General features: G+C 36.9%; 1 protein-coding gene across 1 annotated transcript in view; it reads left to right on the top strand.

The window, feature by feature from the left end:
- The window catches only part of Malrd1 (MAM and LDL receptor class A domain containing 1), a 745053-nt gene that overhangs the window by 526122 nt on the left and 193831 nt on the right, over nt 1–25100 (top strand). Inside the window, exon 30 of the mRNA XM_021156265.2 lies at nt 1923–2084. Within this exon, the coding sequence (XP_021011924.1) occupies nt 1923–2084 (162 nt within the window). The remainder of the gene's footprint in view (nt 1–1922; nt 2085–25100) is intronic.

Raw genomic sequence — 25100 nt, 5'->3', positions numbered from 1 at the left:
TGGGTCTGGTTGGTTGATATTGTTTTTCTTCCTATGGGCAAACCCCTTCAACTCCTTCAGACCTTGCCCTATTTCCCCATTGGGGTCCCCCCAACTCAGTAGGATGTTTGACTGCATGTATCCACGTCTATATTGGTCAGGCTCTAATTTCATTCTGTTAAAAGAAAGGAAAAGCAATGGCTATCTCAATTGATGCAAACTGATTAATTAACCCAAGAATTCTCTCTGTCTGTGTAACAGTTATATTTTACAGTGTGCTCAGGAAATAATAACTTCTTTTTCCAAGTGGAGATCAAATGAAAATCTGGTTCCTGGGACATTATTTTAGATCACTTCACAAGTGACTAGAGGATGTCATTTCATACCTATTAATTGCTTTCATTTTGAAAACTTAATTACTTTTGAATGAGTTGCCAATCAATAGTTTTAGAAGATAATTATCTTTGTAGTTTAGTGGCTAGCCTGGATATGTACCTGCATGATATATAGATTTGTTTGTGGCCAGCATGGTCTACTATACCCAAAGGTACGTTTCCTTTCGTAAGTGACTTTGCCTTACTAATGACCTAACTATGCTGTTCAAACACTAGAGCAAATCTTAATGCACTAAACTTCCACACAATGGAATACGTTTGTTTATTCAGCCAGAATGATTCATAGGAACATAAAGTTAAACTTGTGGTTTGGGCATCAATTTGGTTTTTATGTCATTTGTAAACATTACTATTTAATCCAGATAATTATGTAATGTGTAAATGACAGCACTCAAATATTCTAAATCATTTGAGAGAGAAAGAATTACAGAATAAATAAGATACTACCAATTAGTGTAAATATTTCAGCTATATAAAGTTCATACATAAATAATTAAACAATATGAGTTACAGAGATGCTTCAGTGGGTAAAATACTTGCCATTTAGCATAAAGACTTGAGTTTAAAATTTCAGAACTCATGTAAAGCCAGGAATAGTGGTATATGTACCTGGCATTTGACACTTTGGGAATTATCCTTTGTTACACCCTTCTCCACCCCCCTTCCCACCCTTTCAACAACCTAACACTAGATAAGACAAAAAAAAAAAAGATAGAAAGGAAAGGGGGCAATGTTTTTATTAGATTACTTCTTAATGATTAGGGGCATTAAATTCCTTGGGGTGAGTTTGATCTTCACCATCAGGATATCTATTTTTTCTTCCGTTTTCTTTGCCCATGAATTCTTAACAAATCATGACCAACAACACCCAGCCAAACAACAACCCAGTCCACCTCTTGGGACCCTATCATTTAGATATCTTTTGAGAAGTTCTCAGAATTTTAAATATCATACAACCACAGATAACATCTGCAACTGGAGAAACCATGCCCCTGTTAGATCAAGAGGCAAATCGGCAAATCGTAGTCAGTTGCTGTGGACAATCTGCAGCAGTCCTGTATCTCACACCTGGGAATAATTAAAAAAAAAAAAACAAACAAAAAAACATATTCTTACAATATTTCTGTTTTAAAAAGAAATCAAAATTTCAGAATTCTCATTATAGATGTGCATCTGTGTTCCTGGTGTTTGTGTGGCTAAAGTGGAGGCAGAGACAGTTGAACAGATACTTGGAAGTATCCCAGTCAACTTACCTGGCATAGGGAGCTGGCAACAGTGATGAGATGCTTTATCCAACAGATTGGGAGAACCTGAGGTTGTACTTTGACCTCCACACACATGCTATGGCATGAGCACATGCAAAGTAAACATAGTTATACATGTCACACACACACACACACACTCATGCACACTCATGCACACCAACATATTTCAAAAATAAAAACAAAAGAATCGTGAGATAAAATTATTTGAATTACACAAAATATAGTGAGGCATAGAGTCTTGTAGACATTTTATGATGCTTATGTGAACATCTTGTTTCACTAGGGTATTACATAAGCACCCCAGGAAGCTGCAATTTTGAAACAACTTCAGGAGACTGGACTGTGGACTGTGGACTCACCCAAGATCCTGAAGATGACTTGGATTGGAGCATCGGTAGCATAATTCCTACTGAAGGCTTGACCAGAGATTCGGACCACACACCAGGTAAATCTATCAGCTGAAAGCAAGTCTAGCCACATTTATAAATTTTCTTGTAGGGTAGAAATTTGTAAGCTAAGTGAAATGGCCATCCCTTCTGTTTTAACTACTGAAAGGTTAAACGGGCTCAGCTGTCACTGTCACAAGAAATCCAAGACTCTTTAGGAACAAAAATAATTAAGCATACTACATTAAGAAACTTTAATTAGCTCCTGACAGAATCACATTTCTCAGTAAAAAAATTGGGTGTATATAGATAGAGATAAAATATCACAAAGAGACAATTTTGAGAAATAATAGTCAAACTGTGATCAACTCTCAATGACTGTACCACACACTATATTGTACATTTTGGTACTAAGGACAGCATAGGCTGGCATGTGACATACTAAAACACAAGCAAACAAACAAACAAACAAAAACACTGATCTTTTCTGCAAAGCATCTAAAAATTTTCTTATAGCATATAATTTCTTTCTAATTACAATTTTTCCCCATCCCTTTTCTTCCTCTAAACCCTCCCTTGTTACTTACCTTCATGCATTCTCTCCAAAATTAGGCCTCCTTTTCTTTAACTGTTGTTTTAGGAGGCTATAATTTTATATAACAATAAATTGTATGTGTATATATATATATATATGTATGTATATATGTGTGTGTGTATATATATTATATAAAATGTATGTTTTTTTAAGCTAACAAATAGCCTCAAATATTTGATTTATTTCATTTTATTTGTGAACATGAGCAGTATTATAGGAATCAGTTGACTTTTAATTTGATGAACTGAGTAACAGAGATCACCAGTTGGCAATCTAAATAGAACAAAAAGACCAGCTCCTTCACCAAAGTAAGAAATTTTTGGTGGACTAGATTTTGACTTCAACAATGTCATAAGCATTCCTCGGACTGCACAGTAGTAGTCCCTTCTAACAGTTATAGATCCACTACCATTCTGATTTCACAAGCCAGTTATAAAATCTTTCTATTGTTATCTCTTTCTTCTCTCTGTACGTCTGTCTGCCTGTTTCTCTTTACTTATGTATATTTATATAATTCATATTTATGAACATATATGAATGTTTATGTTTTAAAAAACATATAGACCTATATTTAGTTTGTATATAAATATTACATACATATATATTTATGTATACAATATATGTAAATAAATATAAACATATTTATATTCATAAACAAATATGTATATTTATTAACAGATTCAAATTATTTGATCTGTTCTCCTGGAAATCTTGAAGGTAATATTCTCTTCAAACCATTGATGCATAAGAACAGTAGAAAAGCACAAGAAATGTATGGAAGATTGACTTAGACATTTTATGATTAGAAGAAAACATTGCTTTATATTTATGCTTTCTTTTGTACATTTTTATTGGTTATTTTATTTATTTACATTTCAAATGTTATCCCCCTTTCCAGTTTCCCCTCCACAAAGACCCTATTCCCTACTTCCTCCTCCCTACCTCTATGAGAGTGCTGCCCCACCCACCCACTCCTGCCTCAGTGGCCTAGCAATCCCCTATCCTGGGTCATTAAGCCTCCACAGGACCATGGGCTATTTTTATGCTTTCCAAGTAGATTGAATGTTCATAAAGTTTACTTCTAGTATAGGTGTCTTTTTCTGTTTTATTTTATAAGTTAATCTTTTCTTTGAAAATTCTTATCTTTTAACTTACTAAATTCTATTTCCTTTACTTTCATATTAAGATTTGTTTCTACTATAAAATAGAAAATTAGTTTACACTAGATCATAGGTTGAACAGGTTAGAGAATCAAAAGCCTCAGATCAGTTATGGGATTTAATACATTTAATATATTACCGGGGGTGGATATTTCAATTCAGTAAAAAGGGAAATATTCTTTAATACAGTCGCATATCTGGTCATCCAATCAAAGGGCTAAAGATTTTAACCATAGTGCTATATTATATGTAGACATACATTCCAGGTAGAATAAATGTTTAAATATAAGAAGAAAATAATAGAGCCTTACAAGGAAACAGAGTGAAGTACATGCAGTAGAGAGGCAGAACCTGCTCACTAATACAAAGAGGAAATTCCTCAAACCAAGTTAGAAAGCCTTCTGGCTGAAGAGTTATATAAAAGAGAGCACATAAGGACATATGCATAATGATATATACTTTAGTACCATTTTTATCCAAAACAAGAAATGAGTGAATACCTACCCCATATCATTTATGTCATCTTGCACATTCATTTATTCATGTGTTAAATAGCAGGATCATTTCCAGCTTCTCCTGGTTCATCGGGGATTAAATGAGAGCACCTTGTCATAATTAAGCTTATATTCTAGAAGGAGAGCAAAGGCAATATGTAGACATCGTTAATAAAACATATGGCTTGTTATAAGTTGATAGAGCAAAGAAAATAAGGTCAGAGCTGCTGGGGTTGGAGAGGATAAAGGGTGATGAATGTGTGGTCAAGGTAGCATCACAGAGCACATAGGCTGGTGAAAAAGCCACCAAAGAAATCCTAAGAGAAACAAACCTATAAGGAGGAGAGTGAGTGACCAGGTGACTGAGTTCTTCTAATTTTTAATAATTAATTTTCTCAATTTTTCATTTTATAAATATTATAGCAATAAGAAATATGCCACTTGGAAAAAATTAATATCAATATATGGGATAAAGGAAAAAATTTCTTTTAATCTAGTATATTGATGAGTTATAGTACAACCTTTGAAAAACTTGTATTTTTATATACTATACTCTTGTTTTATCAAAATTGCTTTCTTTTTTTATACTACACTCTGCTGGTAATTTTTTGTCTACTTTAATGGATTTTTATATCTACAACACTTCCATCCCTCATTCCTCCCTAATCCCTTTCAATCCCCCAATACTAGGTAGGAAAGAAAGAAGGTTAGAGGAAAAGGGGGCATAGACCTCTTTAGACTACATTCTGCTGATTGGGGCATCAAGATTTTTAGGGCCAAGTCCAATCTTTGTCATCATAATAACCAACATTCCAGAAATCTAGCAACAACAAGCTATCAATCCAGCAAACATAACAGCTGGAACCAGCAAAAGCAGGTGCAGTAGCAGGGGCAGAGGCAGTGCCCACAGACCCTCTACAGGCTTTCCAATTTGTATCTTCTCCAGGGTCCCCAGAATTAATCTGCAATCGGCAAAAATCATGTACCTCCTAGAGAAGAAGACAATTATAGTTAATGGCTGTGGACAAACTGAAGCAGTGCCATATCCCAAACCTAAAAGATTAAAACAAAAACATTTACATAACATAGCTGGATTTTGAAGGAAACCAAAACTCTCACTACAGTACTAGAGACCACTATAGAATGTACTTTGTACCTTAGGTTGATTACAAATTTTGGAGGGCCCTTCTGTTCTGCTTCCCAAGGTATGGGATGTTTAATCTTCATTGTCAACCTAATTGGATTTATAATCATCATGCAAACATTTCAAGGTATTTCCAAAATTGTTACCTGAGTAAGGAAGATCCACCCTGAATGTGGGAAATACCATGCCATGGGGTGTGGATGCCAGACTAAAAAAACTGAGGCAGATTTAGCCCTGTTACTCTCCAGTCACCATGACTTTCCCAGTATGATTGACTGTATTCCTTCTGAAACCTTGTACCAAACTGAACAAATGAAATGAAGTTCCTTTTATCAGGCATTTCTGTCATTGAAACATAAAAAGGGACTATTATACACTATGAGCCAACATTTATAGCTACTTCCATTGTTATTAATATATTAGGCAGTATGGTGGTTTGAATAGATATGGCTCTCATAGATTCATGTGTGGGAATGCTTGGCCCATTGAGAAATTGTGTCCTTACTGGAGTAGGTGTGACCTTGTTGGACCAAGTGTGTCACATGGAGGTGGGCTTTGAGGTCTCATATATGTTCAGCCATGCTCAGTGCAACAGTCCTCTTCTTCTGCCTGTGGATCAAAATATAGAACTTTCAGCTTCTCCTCAAATACCATGTCTACCTTGATGCTACCATGAATCTAACCATGATGATAGTAGACTAAACCTCTGAAACTGTAAGCCAGTCCCAATTTAATGTTTTCCTTTAAAAAGTTGCCTTTGTCATAATATCTCTCACAGCAATAAAACCTAGGCTAAGACAGGCCTTAAAAATATTTTAAGTGGTTATGGTGGATCCCAGCACTTGGGAGGCAGAGGCTCATGCATCCCTGTGAATTCAGGCCAATTTGATCTACATAGAGAGTTACAGAATAGCTTGTACTACATAATGAGACCTTATCTCAAAAACCAAACAAACATAAAACTAAAGCCAAAACCAAAGTCCAAAAGTGTTTTATCATGATTTACTAGGTTTGTTCATTTAAAACTATGATACACATTTGTTTATATATTGGGAAATATATTTAAACCATACTTCTGATGACATTATTCTGATCTGAGGATAAAGCAGCACTACAAATAGATATTCAGCTGCTTGAATCAGATGGCAATCAATCTAGAGGTTGAATACATGTTTCTTTCCCTTGAGATGATGTAAGAAATTGGCTGTTGTTCATCTGTGTTGCTATGCTTCAGAAAATGGCCTGGAAATAGATATGCCTGAGTTCTTTAGACCTGCCCACAGATACACCCCTTATCTTAAGAAGGGACTGAAAAACGACAGTGGGTTTCTAATTGTCCCGAGCTTGTGCCTCACCAGCAAGAACACACTCGGCCAATAAATTAAACAGGAAAAATCTCTCATATAGCTTTTAAGCACAATTATATTGATCATTGTATCAGTCTTCTCAGGGCTGTTAGTTTTTGTTGTCTGTTTGTTTGCTTGTTTTTGTTTTTGCCTTTGTTTTGTTTTGTCTTGACTATGTGTCACACCAATGTCAAAATTATTCTGTAGAAGTTTAGATCTAGGATTAAAATTCCTCACACAGAAAAAAAAAAAAAAAAAGAACACACTCGGACAACCGGATTCTTCTGCAGCAAGCTTTATAGCTTTATTAGGAGGAAGACCCCGAACCCCGGAAAATGGTGCTGCTTATATACACCTTGGAGTGGCGTGTCAGCACCTGATTTGTTGCTTGCCCATCGCCTCATTGCTACGCCCTGGGATGGGCAGTGACTTGGCACACAAATTCACTCTTGCACCTGCGCACATTGCTTGTTTACCAGTTAGGCACAGAGGAAGCCGGTGCCATCTTGTAATGGCGATTGCTCACGGCTTTCCACATCTAATGATCTATCATTATCAATGATAAAAAATTCTGGTAGTCTCAACTGAGAAAGATGAAAGGCTAGTCAATAGACATGACAAATGTCACATCAGAGTTCAAGACCCACATGAGTGACCAGTGATGCCTTTTAATGAAGTAAGTAAGGGCTATCAATGGGAGTGATTTTTGCTGTTATTGAACTTCAATAGTATGTGTAGCATCTCTTGAGGACATGGGAGCATTTTCTCCTGATTATTTGTACAATGTTATCTTAACTCTGTTATCTACAGACCGAGAAATGAAATCTTCCTGATCTGATGCTGTATTAGCATCCCTGTTAATGAGTAATTGAAACAGTATGTTTTCAGAGTGTTCTCAAAACAACCTGATAATATCATCTTAATTCAAGAATATGGCTCAGCAAATTAGATTAGGCATCTCTAAGACAATAAGCAGGCAAATAAATATTAAGGACATTAAATAATTTTGACTCTCTGGTAAATACAAAGTTTTTTTAAGGACTAACATATTCAAAGGGCCTATAGCTTTTCTATAAGCATTGTAGTGTTGCTGTTAATTAAAGTTATATTTATAGATATTTTCACTTACTGCATTAGAAACTTCTAAGGACAGTTTTCACATTCATCACAGGCTTACTCATGATCCGTTTTATTGGCATTGCTTAATTTTAAAGAGAGACTATGAGCATCAGTCTACTCTGCAGTCTACAGAAGGAAAGTATTTAGTCTTGGTATATGTTCACTTCAATAGAAAGGGTGTCATTTGAATGACTGAAATTAATGTAGGCATAACATACAAGGCTTATTTGTTCCTTTTCTTTATAATTGTATTTTCTCCTTAATGATATAATTTCTCATCTTCATAACCAATCTGTACACTCTACTGGTAAATTCACATATTCTGTAATTTATACATTACCTTTAGCATACTTGAGAAGTATGTGTGTAGGTCATATGTCACTGGTTCAATGCTCTTTTGTCTAGTCACAGCACTATCTTATGACAGAGATATTTTTCAAAACCTACTTTAATAAGGGTACTTGAATGCTTTAACCTCCCTTCTAGCCCACTATCCATGAAAGGTAGTGGAAAGGAAACGTTAGTAGGCCAAAGAAGGATGTGAACCTGTTTAGAAGTAGTTCTTTGGGGTGAATCCAATCTGAGTTCTTAGGATATCCACAGTTGAGTTCATATAAATCAGCAATGGTAGCTCAATCCATTCATGAGCACCATTCATAAATGAGCAACAGCAGTTCAATCCAGAAGAAACCAAGAGGCTGTGCCAATCCACCAGAGTCCATTGAAGTGGCAAGAAGTCACTAGAATACCACCACCAGAACAACACCACATGTTATTTGGTGTGTTCCTCTTTACAAAGTCACAACAAACAATTGTCAGTAATGAGTGGCAAGGTCAACCAATACCACACAGCATTGTCAGTGAAGACCAGCATCAGTAAAGCCCAACTGAGACCAGCAAAGGGTAGCAAAGTGAACCAATACCATATAGCACCACCCACTGTCAGTTGGGTTACATCTATACCCTTTCCAAACATCACATGTTCTATCAAGCATTCAAACTAGCATAATGTCATAAGCCCCTTTTACAGGCAGCTTCCAGAAAATACCGCATGCTTGTTCTCAGCAAAATATCATCCCACATGTCTGCTTCAGCAAAAATATCCTCTCATAAGACATTGTCCAGAAAAATATCACATAGCAAAACTGAGTTTCCAGAGAAACCAGAAATTACCACTTCAAGAAAGAGTCCCATGTATTCATGATAAGCTTAGAACTCATTATATAACTAAGGATTACAATCACTTCCAAAATACTGTGATTATAGTCATATAATATTATGTCTATCCTTATAGCAATGATTTCAAATATAAAGAAATCATTAGATATAATTTAATTTGATATGTTGGAGTACCATACAGACTGGGCACACAATAACTGTACTTTCTGAGAGAGATAAGTACTTTCATTCCTATCTCAGAGATGAAGAAATATAGATAATAAATTATTTCTATAAACCCATATTACAAATTAACAAAGACTGAACAGTAAGACCAGATGATAAAGCTTAATCAAAGCCATTTCCAGAGCATGACCATGATGTTTTGTGCTTTTATGCTCTTCGCTCTGGCTTCCCTTGAACCCATTAATCAAAACCACCTTGCTTTAATTCATTGTAGGATTTCACCGTTGTTTTCTGAGAAGGTACAAGAAGACTGTAATATTTATGTATTTAGGAATTCTGGCAGACAAGAACATGTAATTTGATGTAGAAAATCTAATTCTTCTTCATAATATAGGATATCATTCTGATTCAGTTCATTCTTCTCTATACACATGTACACATATGAACATATGTATGTATACAAAAATAGATGTCTATCTTGTTACACAGCTTTACAATTTTTGTGACTTAGAAAGCTTGAAAGAATTTTAAGGGTTCATGAGAAGGAGGAGAAAGGATGAAAACAGAGGAGGGGGTAGAAGTGGAGAATGTGATATAGAAGGAAGCAAAAAGGGGAAGGAAGAGTAAGGAGATGATAATGGAATGGCCAGATTGAATAAAGCTGACAAAGTAGAATCCTAAACCTTAGGAAACTGGGCTTACTTTAGATCATTTACATAAGCACACACAGATATCTTAAAATCAAGTGAAAATTGCCATTGTAGACTGAATGGTATTACTCTCCCAAATATTTGTTCATGTGTCTTTAAATCTTTAATCCCTGATCTTACTGTATTTAAACTTGGAAAAGCTAATTTGTGTTAAATGAAGTGACAATAATGAGACCCTCCTAGGATTAGGGTGCTTGTGAGCAAAGACAATAGAAATAGGCTTTTATAGAGAACAAGGCATGTGAAGCACAGATGAACAGCTTCAAAGATATAAAGCATCACAAAAATAGCTATTCAAATATTTGAATCAGATGTTTATTTCTCAAAGTCAAGGAAAAGAAATCCAGGAGACACTGCATATAGTGCTTTGACTTTGATCTTCTTATCTTCAGGATTGTGAGAACATACATTTCTGATGTTAAAGCCACTCAGTCAATGATACTTGATTGTGACTGCCCTAGCGGCTAATGCAAATAACTATGAAAGTTCCAAGGAATTCACTAAGGAACAGCCCAAGAATATGTAGAAGAGCAGGGAACATGGCCTCACCCTGTATATGTCCTCCACTAAACACTATTTTCTGTCTACCTAATTACACATGAAAGTTGCTTCTTTTATTAGGTTAATGATCAGAAAAATTCTGTACAGAAAATTGAACACCTGCCTAGGAAAGAATGATCTTAAATAATTACATCCTGGAGACAAGCGTATGCTTGAGGTCACACATGATCAACCAACAGACTTCCAGGGGAAATAAAGATATCTTTGCCAAGAATAATAAATTAGTACATGGTGGTTTGCCTAAAAGTCTACCTCTATAGAATATATAAGTATCCCAACTTCTATGTACTGGAACATAGAAAATTTAACACCAAACATTGCTATTTTTAAAACCTTACACAGTATTTTAAAAAGATAATAAGTGCTATTTGGATAAAAAGAAAATATACATGGAAATGAGGTATATAAAAGGAATATTATTTAGCATTTATATAAGTCCTCATTTGCAAGAACATGTACTAACCTACAGGACACAAAGCAGAGATAAGAAGTAACATATTGCATAGTATCACTGGCATGCACAATCTGATAGGACAAAGAAAAAGAAAAGAAACACTTAAAAACATATCCTAGAAGAATAATTTGTAGTATTGGAATTGGAGATGGGGCAAGAATGTCCAAAGAGCAAGTAATTAAAGTTACATGTGATAAATATATTGAGAATTCTTATAAGCAAATGGCAGCTACATTTAATATTGTATTATTCAGTGGCTGTTTTACAAGGATAAAATGCTATACATATTGTTATAAATCAAAAAAAAAAAAAAGGCCAGGCCACAAACCTAGAAAATATTGTCAACAAAATCAAAAAATAAAATTTCCTCAACCTAAAGAAGGAGATGGCTATCAATCTAGAAGAATCATATAAAACACTAAATGCAGTGGATGAGAACAGAATTCACCACATCACATAATAATCAAAACATTAAGCATATAGAGCAAAGAAAGAATATTAAATTCATAAGGTTAAAAAGTCCTCATGACATAAAAAGGCAGACTGATTAATATAACTCCTGACTTTTCAATAGAGGCTCTAAAAGCCAGAAAGGCCTAGAAGCTGTTGTACAAACTCTAAGAGATAACAGATGCCAACCCAGACTACTAAATCCAGCAAAACCTTCAGTCACAGAGGATGGAGAAAGAAAGTCCATGATAAAAATTAAATTTAAGCAGTACTTATCTACAAATCCAGCCCTACAAAAGGAACCAGAAGGAAAAATTCAACCCAGAAAGGCTAACCATGCCCAAGGAAACACAAAGAATAAATAATACCAGACCATCAAATCACAAAATGGGGGAAACAAAACAAAACAACAAAAACCACACCATCACAACAAAATAACTAGAATCAACAAACACTATTCATTGATAACTCTCAAGATCAAAGGTCCAAATTCCCAATAAAAAGGCATATAGTAGCAGAGTATATATGAAAACAGGATCCAACCTTCTGCTACATCCAATAAAGATACTTTTACTTAAAGGATAGATATTACCTCAGAGTAAAAGAATGGAAAAAGAGATCTGAACAAAAAGAACTAAGAAGCAATCTGGTTCAGTGATTTTAATATTTGACAAAATACCCTTCAAACAGAAATTAATCAGAAAAGATATGGAAAGTCAGTAAATAGTAATTAAAGAAAAAAATTGACAAAGAGGATATTACAATTTTCAACATTTATGCAGCAAATGCAAATGTAGCTAAATTTATTTTAAAAGCAACAACAACACTACTACAGATTAAACATACCAACCATCACACCATGATAATGGGGAGGGGGGCTTCATTCTCAATTCTTGCCAGTAGATAGGTTATCCAAACTAACTAACATCATAAACCAAATGTTCATATATGAAGTTTATCCCAATGAAGTTGCCAAATAATGAGTGATACAGAGCCCCAACTGATCATCTCCCACCACCAAGTGAATCTTCCAGTGCTGGAAATAGGAACCTCCAAACAATCGAGTCTGTTGCCAAAGCTGTTGGTGCCTCTCCACAAACTGAAGGTAAGGCCTGTTCCTAAAGGTAGTATGCACACAACTCACTGAACACAGAAAAGTTGATCTGGTTCTGACCTAGAGCCATCACCCTTGTGTACTAGTATTTATGGTACTGGATGGTACTATGCACACTACCAAGGAAAAAGGTAAACACCAACACATATATACATGCTTTGATCTACAATTGTAATCTGACTACAAGGTAAGCTGATACAATAAAAGTGGCACAAAGCTTGTGGGAATAACCAATCAATATCCAGTTTGATTTAAGGCCCATTCCATGAGATGGCAACCAGATTAAAAGTAGCCTGGTGGTCAAGAACCTAAGACTAGATAGGCCAGGGACATAGGGGATGCTACTGTTAGGCTAAAGGAACATGGCCATACACCTATGGCCTAATGAGGCAATGATGCCTAATGCATTCTTCTATATTCATAGATAAGTGCCTTGCATTTTTTGAGTACAAGAATGGAATAACCCTTGTTGGCAGAATGGAAATTTTAGTTGTTTCACTAAATATTCTGAACCCTCTTACACTGACAGGACTTTACCTTCTTTGTAATTTGGCTAGAGTGTAGTGCAAATCACCCTGCATGAATCTCTTACCTGTGACTGGCTCGGCTAGCCCATCAAGGGTCACAGTCTTGGTTTCTTTTGAATGTTTTCTTTTATTAGGTTAGATAACACTTTTCCATAATTTATTAGAGAACATGGGAAATCATATTTTAGTTCCATGTGAATGTATCTCAAATAATTTTAAGAGATTAGTTATTTCCATATAATTTTTTAGAGTTATTTATGTCTTTAAACTATTCTAGGAAGGCTCTCTTTGCAGTTAGCAGAATTGCTATTTTGTTTTCTCTCATTACCAATATTTGTACCAAGTATATTCGATTATATGATTGGGTTTGTATACATCATCTACACTAATATATATAGATTGACTTCATTAAAACACTTCAGTGTTTTTCCTCACTTTCTCCTATCGTATTTTCTTATTTTCCTGCCCTCTGATTTTCTTCCTTTTATTTCATTGAAACATGTTAAAATTAGGGAGAAAGACTGACTAAGGATATTATAATAAAATATATAAGAAAGAAAAGTCTATTTTTGAATATTAAGTGTTTTATCCTGATTTAAAATAAAACAAGAATTACTGAGTTAGCAAAATGGCTTAGCACACAAAGTTGCTTGCTGCCAAGCATGACAATCTAAGTTCAGTCTAGACCTCACATAGGATAATGGATGAATTGACTACTAGAGCTTGTTCTCAAATTAATATGCATATGCATGCTGTGGCACAGGGATCCCTACATGAATACACAAGCATGCACACATATACACACAGACACACACAAAAAAACAATATGGTGACTTTAGAGAGGATTGCTGCTTCTGTCAAACTAGAACAAGCCAAAAACTGATATGTCTCGGCAGCTGCTATTCATAGTATTAATTATTCACTCTATGATATGGTTGAATCATATTCTCTTGCGTTAAGCCTAATGGAAATCTTAAGGGTTTAAAGGGGGGTCAATGAATGCGTAGAAAGGGTTACTAACCCATCCAATCACAACACAGGTTCTGCTTGACTCTGGCACTGAGAAATACATTTGAAGAAACAGTCTGTACATCTAGCCACAGTCCAGTATATCTTCATATAACTTTTTCAACATTTAGTGAATTCCTCTCTGTCCTTATGTAATGATTGGACATCAGTAGGGGGTTTTCTTTAAATAAGTCTGCAATATGAAGGACTTCACACCCTAGCTCCCATGAGGAGTTAAGAGGCCTGCTTTTATGTACTATTCTCCACCCATTGAATTAACTAGCTGTTCCAGTCTATATCATTATGCTGGTCCATACTCACACTAATCCTGGATAATCCCTCTACATGTTTAGTATTAGCACTCACCAAAGGCAATTTCTGTGCAACATAGTAGGGATGGAGACTGTCCTAGTGTTACAAAGTTATAAAGATTTGGGTTTGAACCTAGGCCCGGTACTGTGCTACCTTAATTTTAGTAGGATCTCTGCTGTGTGCCTCAGACATTGCTTATTAGTTCTTGGCAATATCTGTTAAAACTAGGAGTCATACCACAAGTTCCTAGTAGCTATATAGTTAGTAATGCATGGTTTATGAACTCATCTCCAATTCTAGAAGCAGTTTGTATCTCTTCTCTAAATTTCCCAGGAGAATAGCACTAATTTGCTACTGTGTTCTAAGCACTTTGTCTTTAGTATATCATTTAATTTTTTCCACAACCCAATAAGAGAAAAGTATCTATAGCAATTATTCTTATTGCTTCTGAGAATTTAAATGAGTCTATGAAGAATCAAACTCCCAGTGAATGGTAAAGTCATAATTTAAATCAGGCCTGTTGCTTTAGTGCCAATGGGCAGGTGGTCAATCCTCCTCAAAGTGTCTGTTGACTCCATAGTCAGTACAAGAACCTGGCATCATGCTCAGATTAAAAAGAAAAATATTGCTATTCCCACTTGTTCTCCATACTCTTTTAGTGACTATCTGAAATCTAACTGAAGTTCAGCTCTTTTACCAAGTTCCTAGTTATTATTTACATAAAGAAATGGATTTCCATTTATTTTGCTAATGTTTCCTTCTTACATGACTACAGCACAGCTTTCTTTATATTCTCAAGTTGGGAAATAAGATCAAGTTACAAAAATGCTATTATATTTGGCTAATCCATCATTTCCAAGACATGTTGACAAATAAATGGCACATAAACGGGTTCCCTAGTCCTTCCATACGAGGAGGAGTAGGAACTCAGATACCTGCTTCTGCTTAAATTTGATGCAAGTGCCAGCCACCACCCATCTGTTTATCATCATCATCATTTAACTGGGCTATCCTTAATAAATCAGTAACTTTAGATAACAGGTGAATCTATCTTTGGAAAAAGCCCTGTTTCCATAGCTGATTAAAACATGCCATAACAGAAATTTTATATGACCAAATATGATACCAGTTAATAACATTAAAAACAAACATTCTGTTGAAAAGAGTATGCTATCTCAATAATCACACTCAAAAAATAATTTAGGAATAAAACTATACTTTGAGAAAAATTAGAAATAAGGAGATACCAGGATTTAGTCACTGTAATACCCAGAAACAACTGGAAATAAGATAATAACAGTCGCTCTTTTCTATCTATACCAAATTTCACTTCCAAGCTGCTTTAAGACTTCTGGTTTGGACCTGAGACTGCATTAGTTAGGGAAGCAGAAACCAGCCTGAGTAGGGCCACAGGCCTCATCCGGCCGGATCAGCGCCGGGGTAGCGGGAGCGCAGGGTTGCCTGACACCCTCCAGCTACCCACGACCCCCGCCGCAGGATTTTGGGACTGCTGGTGAGTGGAACACAGCTTCTGCTCCAGTCCAATCACGCGGGACCTGAGACTGCTCTGGCTGGGGAGAGAGAAATCCGGCCTACATAGGGCCACAACCCTCTTCCGGTCAGAAAAGCACCGGGGCTGCTGGGGCACAGGGTCGGCTGACACTCACCAGCTACCCACAACACCCACCACAGGATCTTAAGACTTCTGGAGACTGGAGAGTGGAACACAGCTTCTGCTCCAATCCAATTGCACGCGGGACCAGAAACTGCATTAGTTAGGGAAGCAGAAAAACGGCCTGAGTAGGACCACAGGCCTCTTCTGGCTGGACCAGCACCGGGGTACCATCAGCTACCCACGACCCCCGCCGCAGGATCTAGAGACTGCTGGTGAGTGGAACAGAGCTTCTGCTCCAATCTTTAAACAGTGACAACGATAACAACTAACCCCAGAGATTACCAGATGGCGAAAGGTAAACGTAATAATCTTACTAACAGAAACCAAGACCACTCACCATCATCAGAACCCAGCACCCCCACTTCGCCCAGTCCAGGGCACCCCAACACACCGGAAAAGCTAGACACGGATTTAAGCGCATATCTCCTGATGATGATAGAGGACTTCAAGAAGGACTTTAATAACACACTTAAAGAAATGCAGGAGAACACTGCTAAACAGGCAGAAGACAATAAAGAGGAAGCACAAAAATCCCTTAAAGAATTGCAGGAGAACACTGCTAAAGAGTTACAAATCCTTAAAGAAAAACAGGATAACATAATCAAACAGGTAGAAGTCCTTACAGAAAAACAGGAAAACACATCCAAACAGATGATGGAAATGAACAAAACCATACTAGACCTAAAAAGGGAAGTAGACACAATAAAGAAAACCCAAAATGAGGCAACACTGGAGATAGAAACCCTAGGAAAGAAATCTGGAACCATAGATACGAGCATCAGCAACAGAATACAAGAGATGGAAGAGAGAATCTCAGGTGCAGAAGATTCCATAGAGAACATCGGCACAACAATCAAGGAAAATGTAAAATGCAAAAAGATCCTAACACAAAACATCCAAGAAATACAGGACACAATGAGAAGACCAAACCTACGGATAATAGGAGTGGATGAGAATGAAGATTTTCAACTCAAAGGACCAGCAAACATCTTCAACAAAATTATAGAAGAAAACTTCCCAAATCTAAAGAAAGAGATGCCCATGAACATACAAGAAGCCTACAGAACTCCAAATAGACTGGACCAGAAAAGAAATACCTCCCGACACATAATAATAAGAGCAACAAATGCTCTAAATAAAGATAGAATACTAAAAGCAGTAAGAGAAAAAGGCCAAGTAACATATAAAGACAAGCCTATCAGAATTACACCAGATTTTTCACCAGAGACTATGAAAGCCAGAAGATCCTGGACGGATGTTATACAGACACTAAAAGAACACAAATTCCAGCCCAGGCTACTATACCCAGCCAAACTCTCAATTAACATAGATGGAGAAACCAAAGTATTCCACGACAAAACCAAATTCACACATTATCTCTCCACGAATCCAGCCCTTCAAAGGATAATAACAGAAAAAAACCAATACAAGGACAGGAACCACGCCCTAGAAACAACAAGAAGGTAATCCCTCAACAAACCTAAAAGAAGACAGCCAGAAGAACAAAATGCCAACTTTAACAACAAAAATAACAGGAAACAACAATTACTTTTCCTTAATATCTCTTAATATCAATGGACTCAACTCCCCGATAAAAAGACATAGACTAACAAACTGGCTACACAAACAAGACCCAACATTTTGCTGCTTACAGGAAACTCATCTCAGAGAAAAGGATAGACACTACCTCAGAATGAAAGCCTGGAAAACAATTTTCCAAGCAAATGGCATGAAGAAACAAGCTGGAGTAGCCATTCTAATATCTGATAAGATTGACTTCCAACCCAAAGTCATTAAAAAAACAGGGAGGGACACTTCATACTCATCAAAGGTAAAATCCTCCAAGAGGAACTATCAATCCTGAATATCTATGCTCCAAATACAAAGGCAGCCACATTCATTAAAGAAACTTTAGTAAAGCTCAAAGCACACATTGCACCTCATACAATAATAGTGGGAGACTTCAACACACCACTTTAGCCAATGGATAGATCATGGAAACAGAAACTAAACAGGGACACAGTGAAACTAAGAGAAATTATGAATCAAATGGATCTGGCAGATATCTACAGAACATTCTATCCTAAAACAAAAGGATATACCTTCTTCTCAGCACCTCATGGTACCTTCTCCAAAATTGACCACATAATTGGTCACAAAGCAGGCCTCAACAGATATAAAAATATTGAAATTGTCCCATGCATCCTATCAGATCACCATGGACTAAGGCTGATCTTCAATAACAAAATAAATAATAGAAAGCCAACCTTCACGTGGAAACTGAACAACACTCTTCTCAATGATACCTTGGTCAAGGAAGGAATAAAGAAATAAATTAAGGACTTTTTAGAGTTCAATGAAAATGAAGCCACAACATACCCAAACTTATGGGACGCAATGAAAGCATTTCTAAGAGGAAAACTCATAGCTCTGAGTGCCTCCAAAAGGAAACTAGAGAGAGCACACATTAGCAGCTTGACAACACACCTAAAAGCACTAGAACAAAAGGAAGCAAATTCACCCAAGAGGAGTAGACGGCAGGAAATAATCAAACTCAGGGGTGAAATCAACCAAGTGGAAACAAGAAAAACTATTCAAAGAATCAACCAATCAAGGAGCTGGTTCTTTGAGAAAATCAACAAGATAGATAAACCCTTAGCCAGACTCACTAGAGGGCACAGGGAAAGCATCCTAATTAACAAAATCAGAAATGAAAAAGGAGACATAACAACAGATCCTGAAGACATCCAAAACACCATCAGATCCTTCTACCAAAGGCTATACTCAACAAAACTGGAGAACCTGGATGAAATGGAGAAGTTCCTAGACAGATACCAGGTACCAAAGTTGAATCAAGATCAGTTTAATGATCTAAACAGCCCTATATCCCCCAAAGAAATAGAAGCAGTCATTAATAGTCTCCCAACTAAAAAAAGCCCAGGACCAGATGGGTTTAGTGCAGAGTTCTATCAGACCTTCAAAGAAGATCTAATCCCAGTTCTTCACAAACTATTCCACAAAATAGAAACAGAAGGTACTCTACCCAACTCATTCTATGAAGCCACAATTACTCTGATACCTAAACCACAAAAAGACCCAACAAAGATAGAAAACTTCAGACCAATATCCCTTATGAATATTGATGCAAAAATCCTCAATAAAGTTCTTGCTAACCGAATCCAAGAACACATCAAAACAATCATCCATCCTGACCAAGTAGGTTTCATCCCAGGGATGCAGGGATGGTTCAATATACGGAAATCCATCAAAGTAATCCAGTATATAAACAAACTCAAAGACAAAAACCACATGGTCATCTCGTTAGATGCGGAAAAAGCATTTGACAAGATCCAACGCCCATTCATGATAAAAGTCTTGGAAAGATCAGGAATTCAAGGCCCATACCTAAACATGATAAAAGCAATCTACAGCAAACCAGTAGCCAACATCAAAGTAAATGGTGAGAAGCTTGAAGCAATCCCTCTAAAATCAGGGACTAGACAAGGCTATCCACTTTCTCCATACCTATTCAACATTGTACTTGAAGTCCTAGCCAGAGCAATTCGACAACAAAAGGAGATCAAAGGGATACAAATTGGAAAAGATGAAGTCAAAATATCACTTTTTGCAGATGATATGATAGTATATATAAGTGACCCTAAAAATTCCACCAGAGAACTCCTAAGCCTGATAAACAGCTTCGGTGAAGTAGCTGGATATAAAATTAACTCAAACAAATCAATGGCCTTTCTCTACACAAAGAATAAACAGGCTGAGAAAGAAATTAGGGAAACAACACCCTTCTCAATAGTCACAAAGAATATAAAATATCTTGGCATGACTCTAACTAAGGAAGTGAAAGATCTGTATAATAAAAACTTCAAGTCTCTGAAGAAAGAAATTATAGAAGATCTCAGAAGATGGAAAGATCTCCCATGCTCATGGATTGGCAGGATCAACATTGTAAAAATGGCTATCTTGCCAAAAGCAATCTACAGATTCAATGCAATCCCCATCAAAATTCCACCTCAATTCTTCAACGAATTAGAAAGTGCAATCTGCAAATTCATCTGGAATAACAAAAAACCTAGGATAGCAAAAACTCTTCTCAAGGATAAAAGAACCTCTGGTGGAATCACCATGCCGGACCTAAAGCTCTACTACAGAGCAATTGTGATAAAAACTGCATGGTACTGGTATAGTGACAGACAAATAGACCAATGGAATAGAATTGAAGACCCAGAAATGAACCCACACACCTATGGTCACTTGATCTTCGACAAGGGAGCTAAAAACATCCAGTGGAAGAAAGACAGCATTTTCAACAAATGGTGCTGGCACAACTGGTTGTTAACATGTAGAAGAATGCGAATCGATCCATTCCTATCTCCTTGTACTAAGGTCAAGTCTAAGTGGATCAAGGAACTTCACATAAAACCAGAGACACTGAAACTTATAGAGGAGAAAGTGGGGAAAAGCCTTGAAGATATGGGCACAGGGGAAAAATTCCTGAATAGAACAGTAATGGCTTGTGCTGTAAGATTGAGAATTGACAAGTGGGACCTCATGAAACTACAAAGCTTCTGCAAGGCTAAAGACACCATCAATAAGACAAAAAAAACCACCAACAGATTGGGAAAGGATCTTCACCTATCCTAAATCAGATAAGGGACTAATATCCAATATATATAAAGAACTCAAGAAGGTGGACTCCAGAAAGTCAAATAACCCCATTAAAAAATGGGGCTCAGAACTGAACAAAGAATTCTCACCTGAGGAATACCGAATGGCAGAGAAGCACCTGAAAAAATGTTCAACATCCTTAATCATCAGGGAAATGCAAATCAAAACAACCCTGAGATTCCACCTCACACCAGTCAGAATGTCTAAGATCAAAAATTCAGGTGACAGCAGATGCTGGTGAGGATGTGGAGAAAGAGGAACACTCCTCCATTGTTGGTGGGATTGCAAACTTGTACAACCACTCTGGAAATCAGTCTGGCGGTTCCTCAGAAAATTGGACATAGTACTACCGGAGGATCCAGCAATACCTCTCCTGGGCATATATCCAGAAGATTTCCCAACCGGTAAAAAGGACACATGCTCCACTATGTTCATAGCAGCCCTATTTATAATAGCCAGAAGCTGGAAAGAACCCAGATGTCCCTCAACAGAGGAATGGATACAGAAATTATGGTACATTTACACAATGGAGTACTACTCAGCTATTAAAAAGAATGAATTTATGAAATTCCTAGCCAAATGGATGGACCTGGAGGGCATCATCTTGAGTGAAGTAACACAATCACAAAAGAACTCACATAATATGTATTCATTGATAAGTGGATATTAGCCCAAAACTTAGGATACCCAAGATATAAGATACAATTTGATAAACGCATGAAACTCAAGAAGAATGAAGACCAAAGTGTGGACACTGTGCACCTTCTTAGAATTGGGAACAAAACACCCAGGGAAGGAGTTACAGAGACAGAGTTCGTAGCTGTGATGAAAGGATGGACCATTTAGAGACTGCTGTATCCAGGGATCCGTCCCATAATCAGCTTCTAAACGCTGACACCATTGCATACACTAGCAAGATTTTGCTGAAAGGACCCAAATATAGCTGTCTCTTGTGAGACGATGCCGGGGCCTAGCAAACACAGGAGTGGATGCTCACAGTCAGCTATTGGATGTATCACAGGGCTCCCAATGGAGAAGCTAGAGAAAGTACCCGAGGAGCTAAAGGGATCTGCAACCCTATTGTTGGAACAACATGATGTACTAACCAGAACCCTGGTGCTCTTGTCTCTACCTGCATATGTATCGAAAGATGGCCTAGTCGGCCATCAATGGAAAGAGAGGCCCATTGGACTTGCAAACTTTATATGCCCCAATATAGGGGAATGCCAGGGCCAAAAGAATGGGAATGGGTGGGTAGGGAAGTGGGGGGCGCTATGGGGGACTTTTGGGGTAGTATTGGAAATGTAATTGAGGAAAATATGTAATAAAAATAGTAAAAAAAAAAAAAAGACTTCTGGTTTGGCAATTTTGATGAAACTTTTGTGCTCCAATGTATTCCAAATGTGATCTTGAAATATTACAGAATCAAGTCACCACCAGCTGATGAAATCTGAGAGGAGAATCTACAAAAAGAGATCTAGGGCCTTTCATCTGATAGTCACTATGTACTCTTCTACTTTAGCATGAAGGGCAGGCAGAATTTATAGATTATGTAGCCAGACATCTTCCTGAAGCAGGGAGAATTCTCTGTTTTGAAGGAGAGGTATATTACATACGAGTTTTTAAAACCATTAGATAGCTTTATAAGAAGAAGAAACAGAGGAGAATTTTCTCCAATTTAAAACAGAGTGAATTCAGATCATTTAATGTGGCAAATTGTCTCTTATGATTTAACCAGGGAGTTAATGAGCATATTTTTTTTTATTTGGAAGAAGACTCATGAAAATAGAGATTCCTTTTTGAGTATTAACTGTCCTTTTAAAAATGAAATGTCAAATTATTATGTATTATATGTATATATGACATTATTTCTAATACATGTGTCTTAGTCAGGGTTTCTATTACTGCACAAACATCATGACCAAGAAGCAAGTTGGGGAGGAAAGGGTTTATTCAGCTTACAATTCCATATTGATGTTCATCACTAAAGGAAGTCGGGACTGGAACTCAAGCAGGTCAGAAAGCAGGAGCTGATGCAGAGGCCATGGAGGGATGGTCCTTGCTGGCTTGCTTCCCCTGGCTTGCTCAGCCTGCTCTCTTATAGAACCAAGACGAGCCCAGAGATGGTCTCACCCACAAGGGGCCTTTCCCCCTTGATCACTAATTGAGAAAATGCCTTACAGCTGGATCTCATGGAGGCATTTCCTCAATTGAAGCTCCTTTCTCTGTGATAACTCCAGCTGTGTCAAGTTGACACAAAACTAGCCAGTACAACATGTATGTATATATGTGTAATATATTGCTTCCTTTGTAGTAGGAAATTATCATTGTCACTTGAGAAAAGCACACTGCAGTGTTGAATGCATACTACTTATATGTGACATTAAGTGGTCGCCAATTTTCAAAACTATTCAATTGCTTAATTAATTGTTAAAATAGCAGTTTAATATTACTAAGAAATCTGTCCCTATTCTTTATGGTAGCCAATTAGTTGTCAAACATAAGAATATTTGGACGTATAATCTCAGAAGCTTGCAATTATAAAACATTAAGTGAAGTCCTGAACTGCAAGTGTGCAGAAAATATTTAGGAAGAATGAGGAGTAAAATTTAGAAATATTTACTGAAAACATCTTTCAGAATATTGCATCCTGGTAAACTTAATTGAACCATGACAGGTTGTATAAGATCAGGTGAGAATCTGAATAGAAGCTCCTGGACAGCTCCAAATCAAATAATCAAAGAATTTTTCTTTTGAAACTATGTTTCCCTGAATGCTATTGATCATTCCACACAGCTTCATGTAAGTAATGAAAATGAACTGGTTTAACGATTTCTCATTGAATTCTAAATATGTCCTGGCAGTTGAGACATTAACACTATTTTTTCCTGTAACAATTTTTTAACTGTTTAGTGTGTCTGCAGTTTCATCATTAGAATTGGTTGCAAGTTTTGTTGTTGAGTCTCACAAAATGGTGTTTTGAGTTGTGGTAAAACCCCTCCTCTTACCCTCTTGTCTTCCTAATCCACAAGTTCTCACCTAAAACATTAACTGTGATTAGCCCCACCTCCTTCTATTTGCAGGTCCTGATGTTAGTGTGTGTGTGTGTGTGTGTGTGTGTGTGTGTGTGTGTGTGTGTGTGTGTGTTGGATGACTGCATTACTTAAGGCACTGATCTCTTTGGTGCTTTATAGGCAGTACATAGAGAAATCAACCTCAAACTGACCAGGAACTCTTTCCCTGATGACCAGCCTACTTAGTGCCAAAGGAGGCTCATTTAGATTAATTAGAGATGAGAGACACCAATGGTCTTACTCATGCTCCCTGCATACTACAATACTGACCTTCTTGGAAGGAGGTACACATTGGTGTAATGATGGTATGACAAGGTTATGAAAATAAACAACTACTTTCTGATCAGAGGCCCTGGAGAGGAGAGTCCATGTCTGGTATTATTAATCTACTCAAAACTTCATGTCTGTTGTGGTATTGCTAAGTGTTCATGCTGCCAAACTGCATTCTAAATTTGTGTGTATACCCATAGATTCTTTTTCCTTCAACTTTGGTCAAGGATACTCCTTTTTGCAATGAGTAGTGATTAATGCAAAGACTCATAAGTTGTCAAGTGTGGAGGATAATTGACTCATTGATCTGTTGTTGTGGGTCATCTATACCACCACCTCCCCTTGCACATAATTTAAAAATTTTTGTGGAGTGGTTCTAGAAGACTGGAAGAACTGGGTAGGTGTGGGAAAGAATGGTAAAATGTTGACTTCTAAAGTTAACATGGCTGCTCTACACAATCCCTCACCACAGCTGTGGTTACCTGCATAAGAAGAGTAGAAGAAGCCAATCAGAATTATAGCATGAATGCAAGGGGGGCTTAATAGTTTCTAAAGATGCATTAGCAGTTGGCAGCTGCTGAGAGGGAGGATCCTCTTTGGAAACACAGCTGCCAGTAAGTTGGCTATGCCCTCCTGGATTCTTTACCTAGATGCCACACCTAGATTCTTCTATATATAGGGTGCAGAATAAATACACTGAAATGCAATATTTTAAATCAGAATTCAATTCCTATCTATAAATTTGATTACATTTGCATCAGTGAATGCAATTGCTGCTTTTCCTATAGCTCTAAATATTTAACTTTCAATGTTAAGTTAGAAGGTAGCATAGAAAAAGCTTGAGATTGAATTATATTCATTTGCATTTTGCATGTTATAATAGGAGCTAAATGATAAAATCTAGATGTATTATCCAACTATATTAACTAGTTATTTCTTCACATCCAGGTTAAGACCAGTAGATTTCACATGGTTAACATGCACTGAAATGCCCATGTATGTAAAAGTCAAGATAAAAGACAGGGTATGTGTTCC

Source organism: Mus caroli, unplaced genomic scaffold (genome assembly GCF_978045245.1).
Source record: "Mus caroli unplaced genomic scaffold, Mus_caroli_1 scaffold_2, whole genome shotgun sequence".
Lineage (NCBI taxonomy): Eukaryota > Metazoa > Chordata > Mammalia > Rodentia > Muridae > Mus > Mus caroli.
Note: the sequence above shows the minus strand (reverse complement) of the source record. Positions and strands in the feature narration are given on the sequence as shown.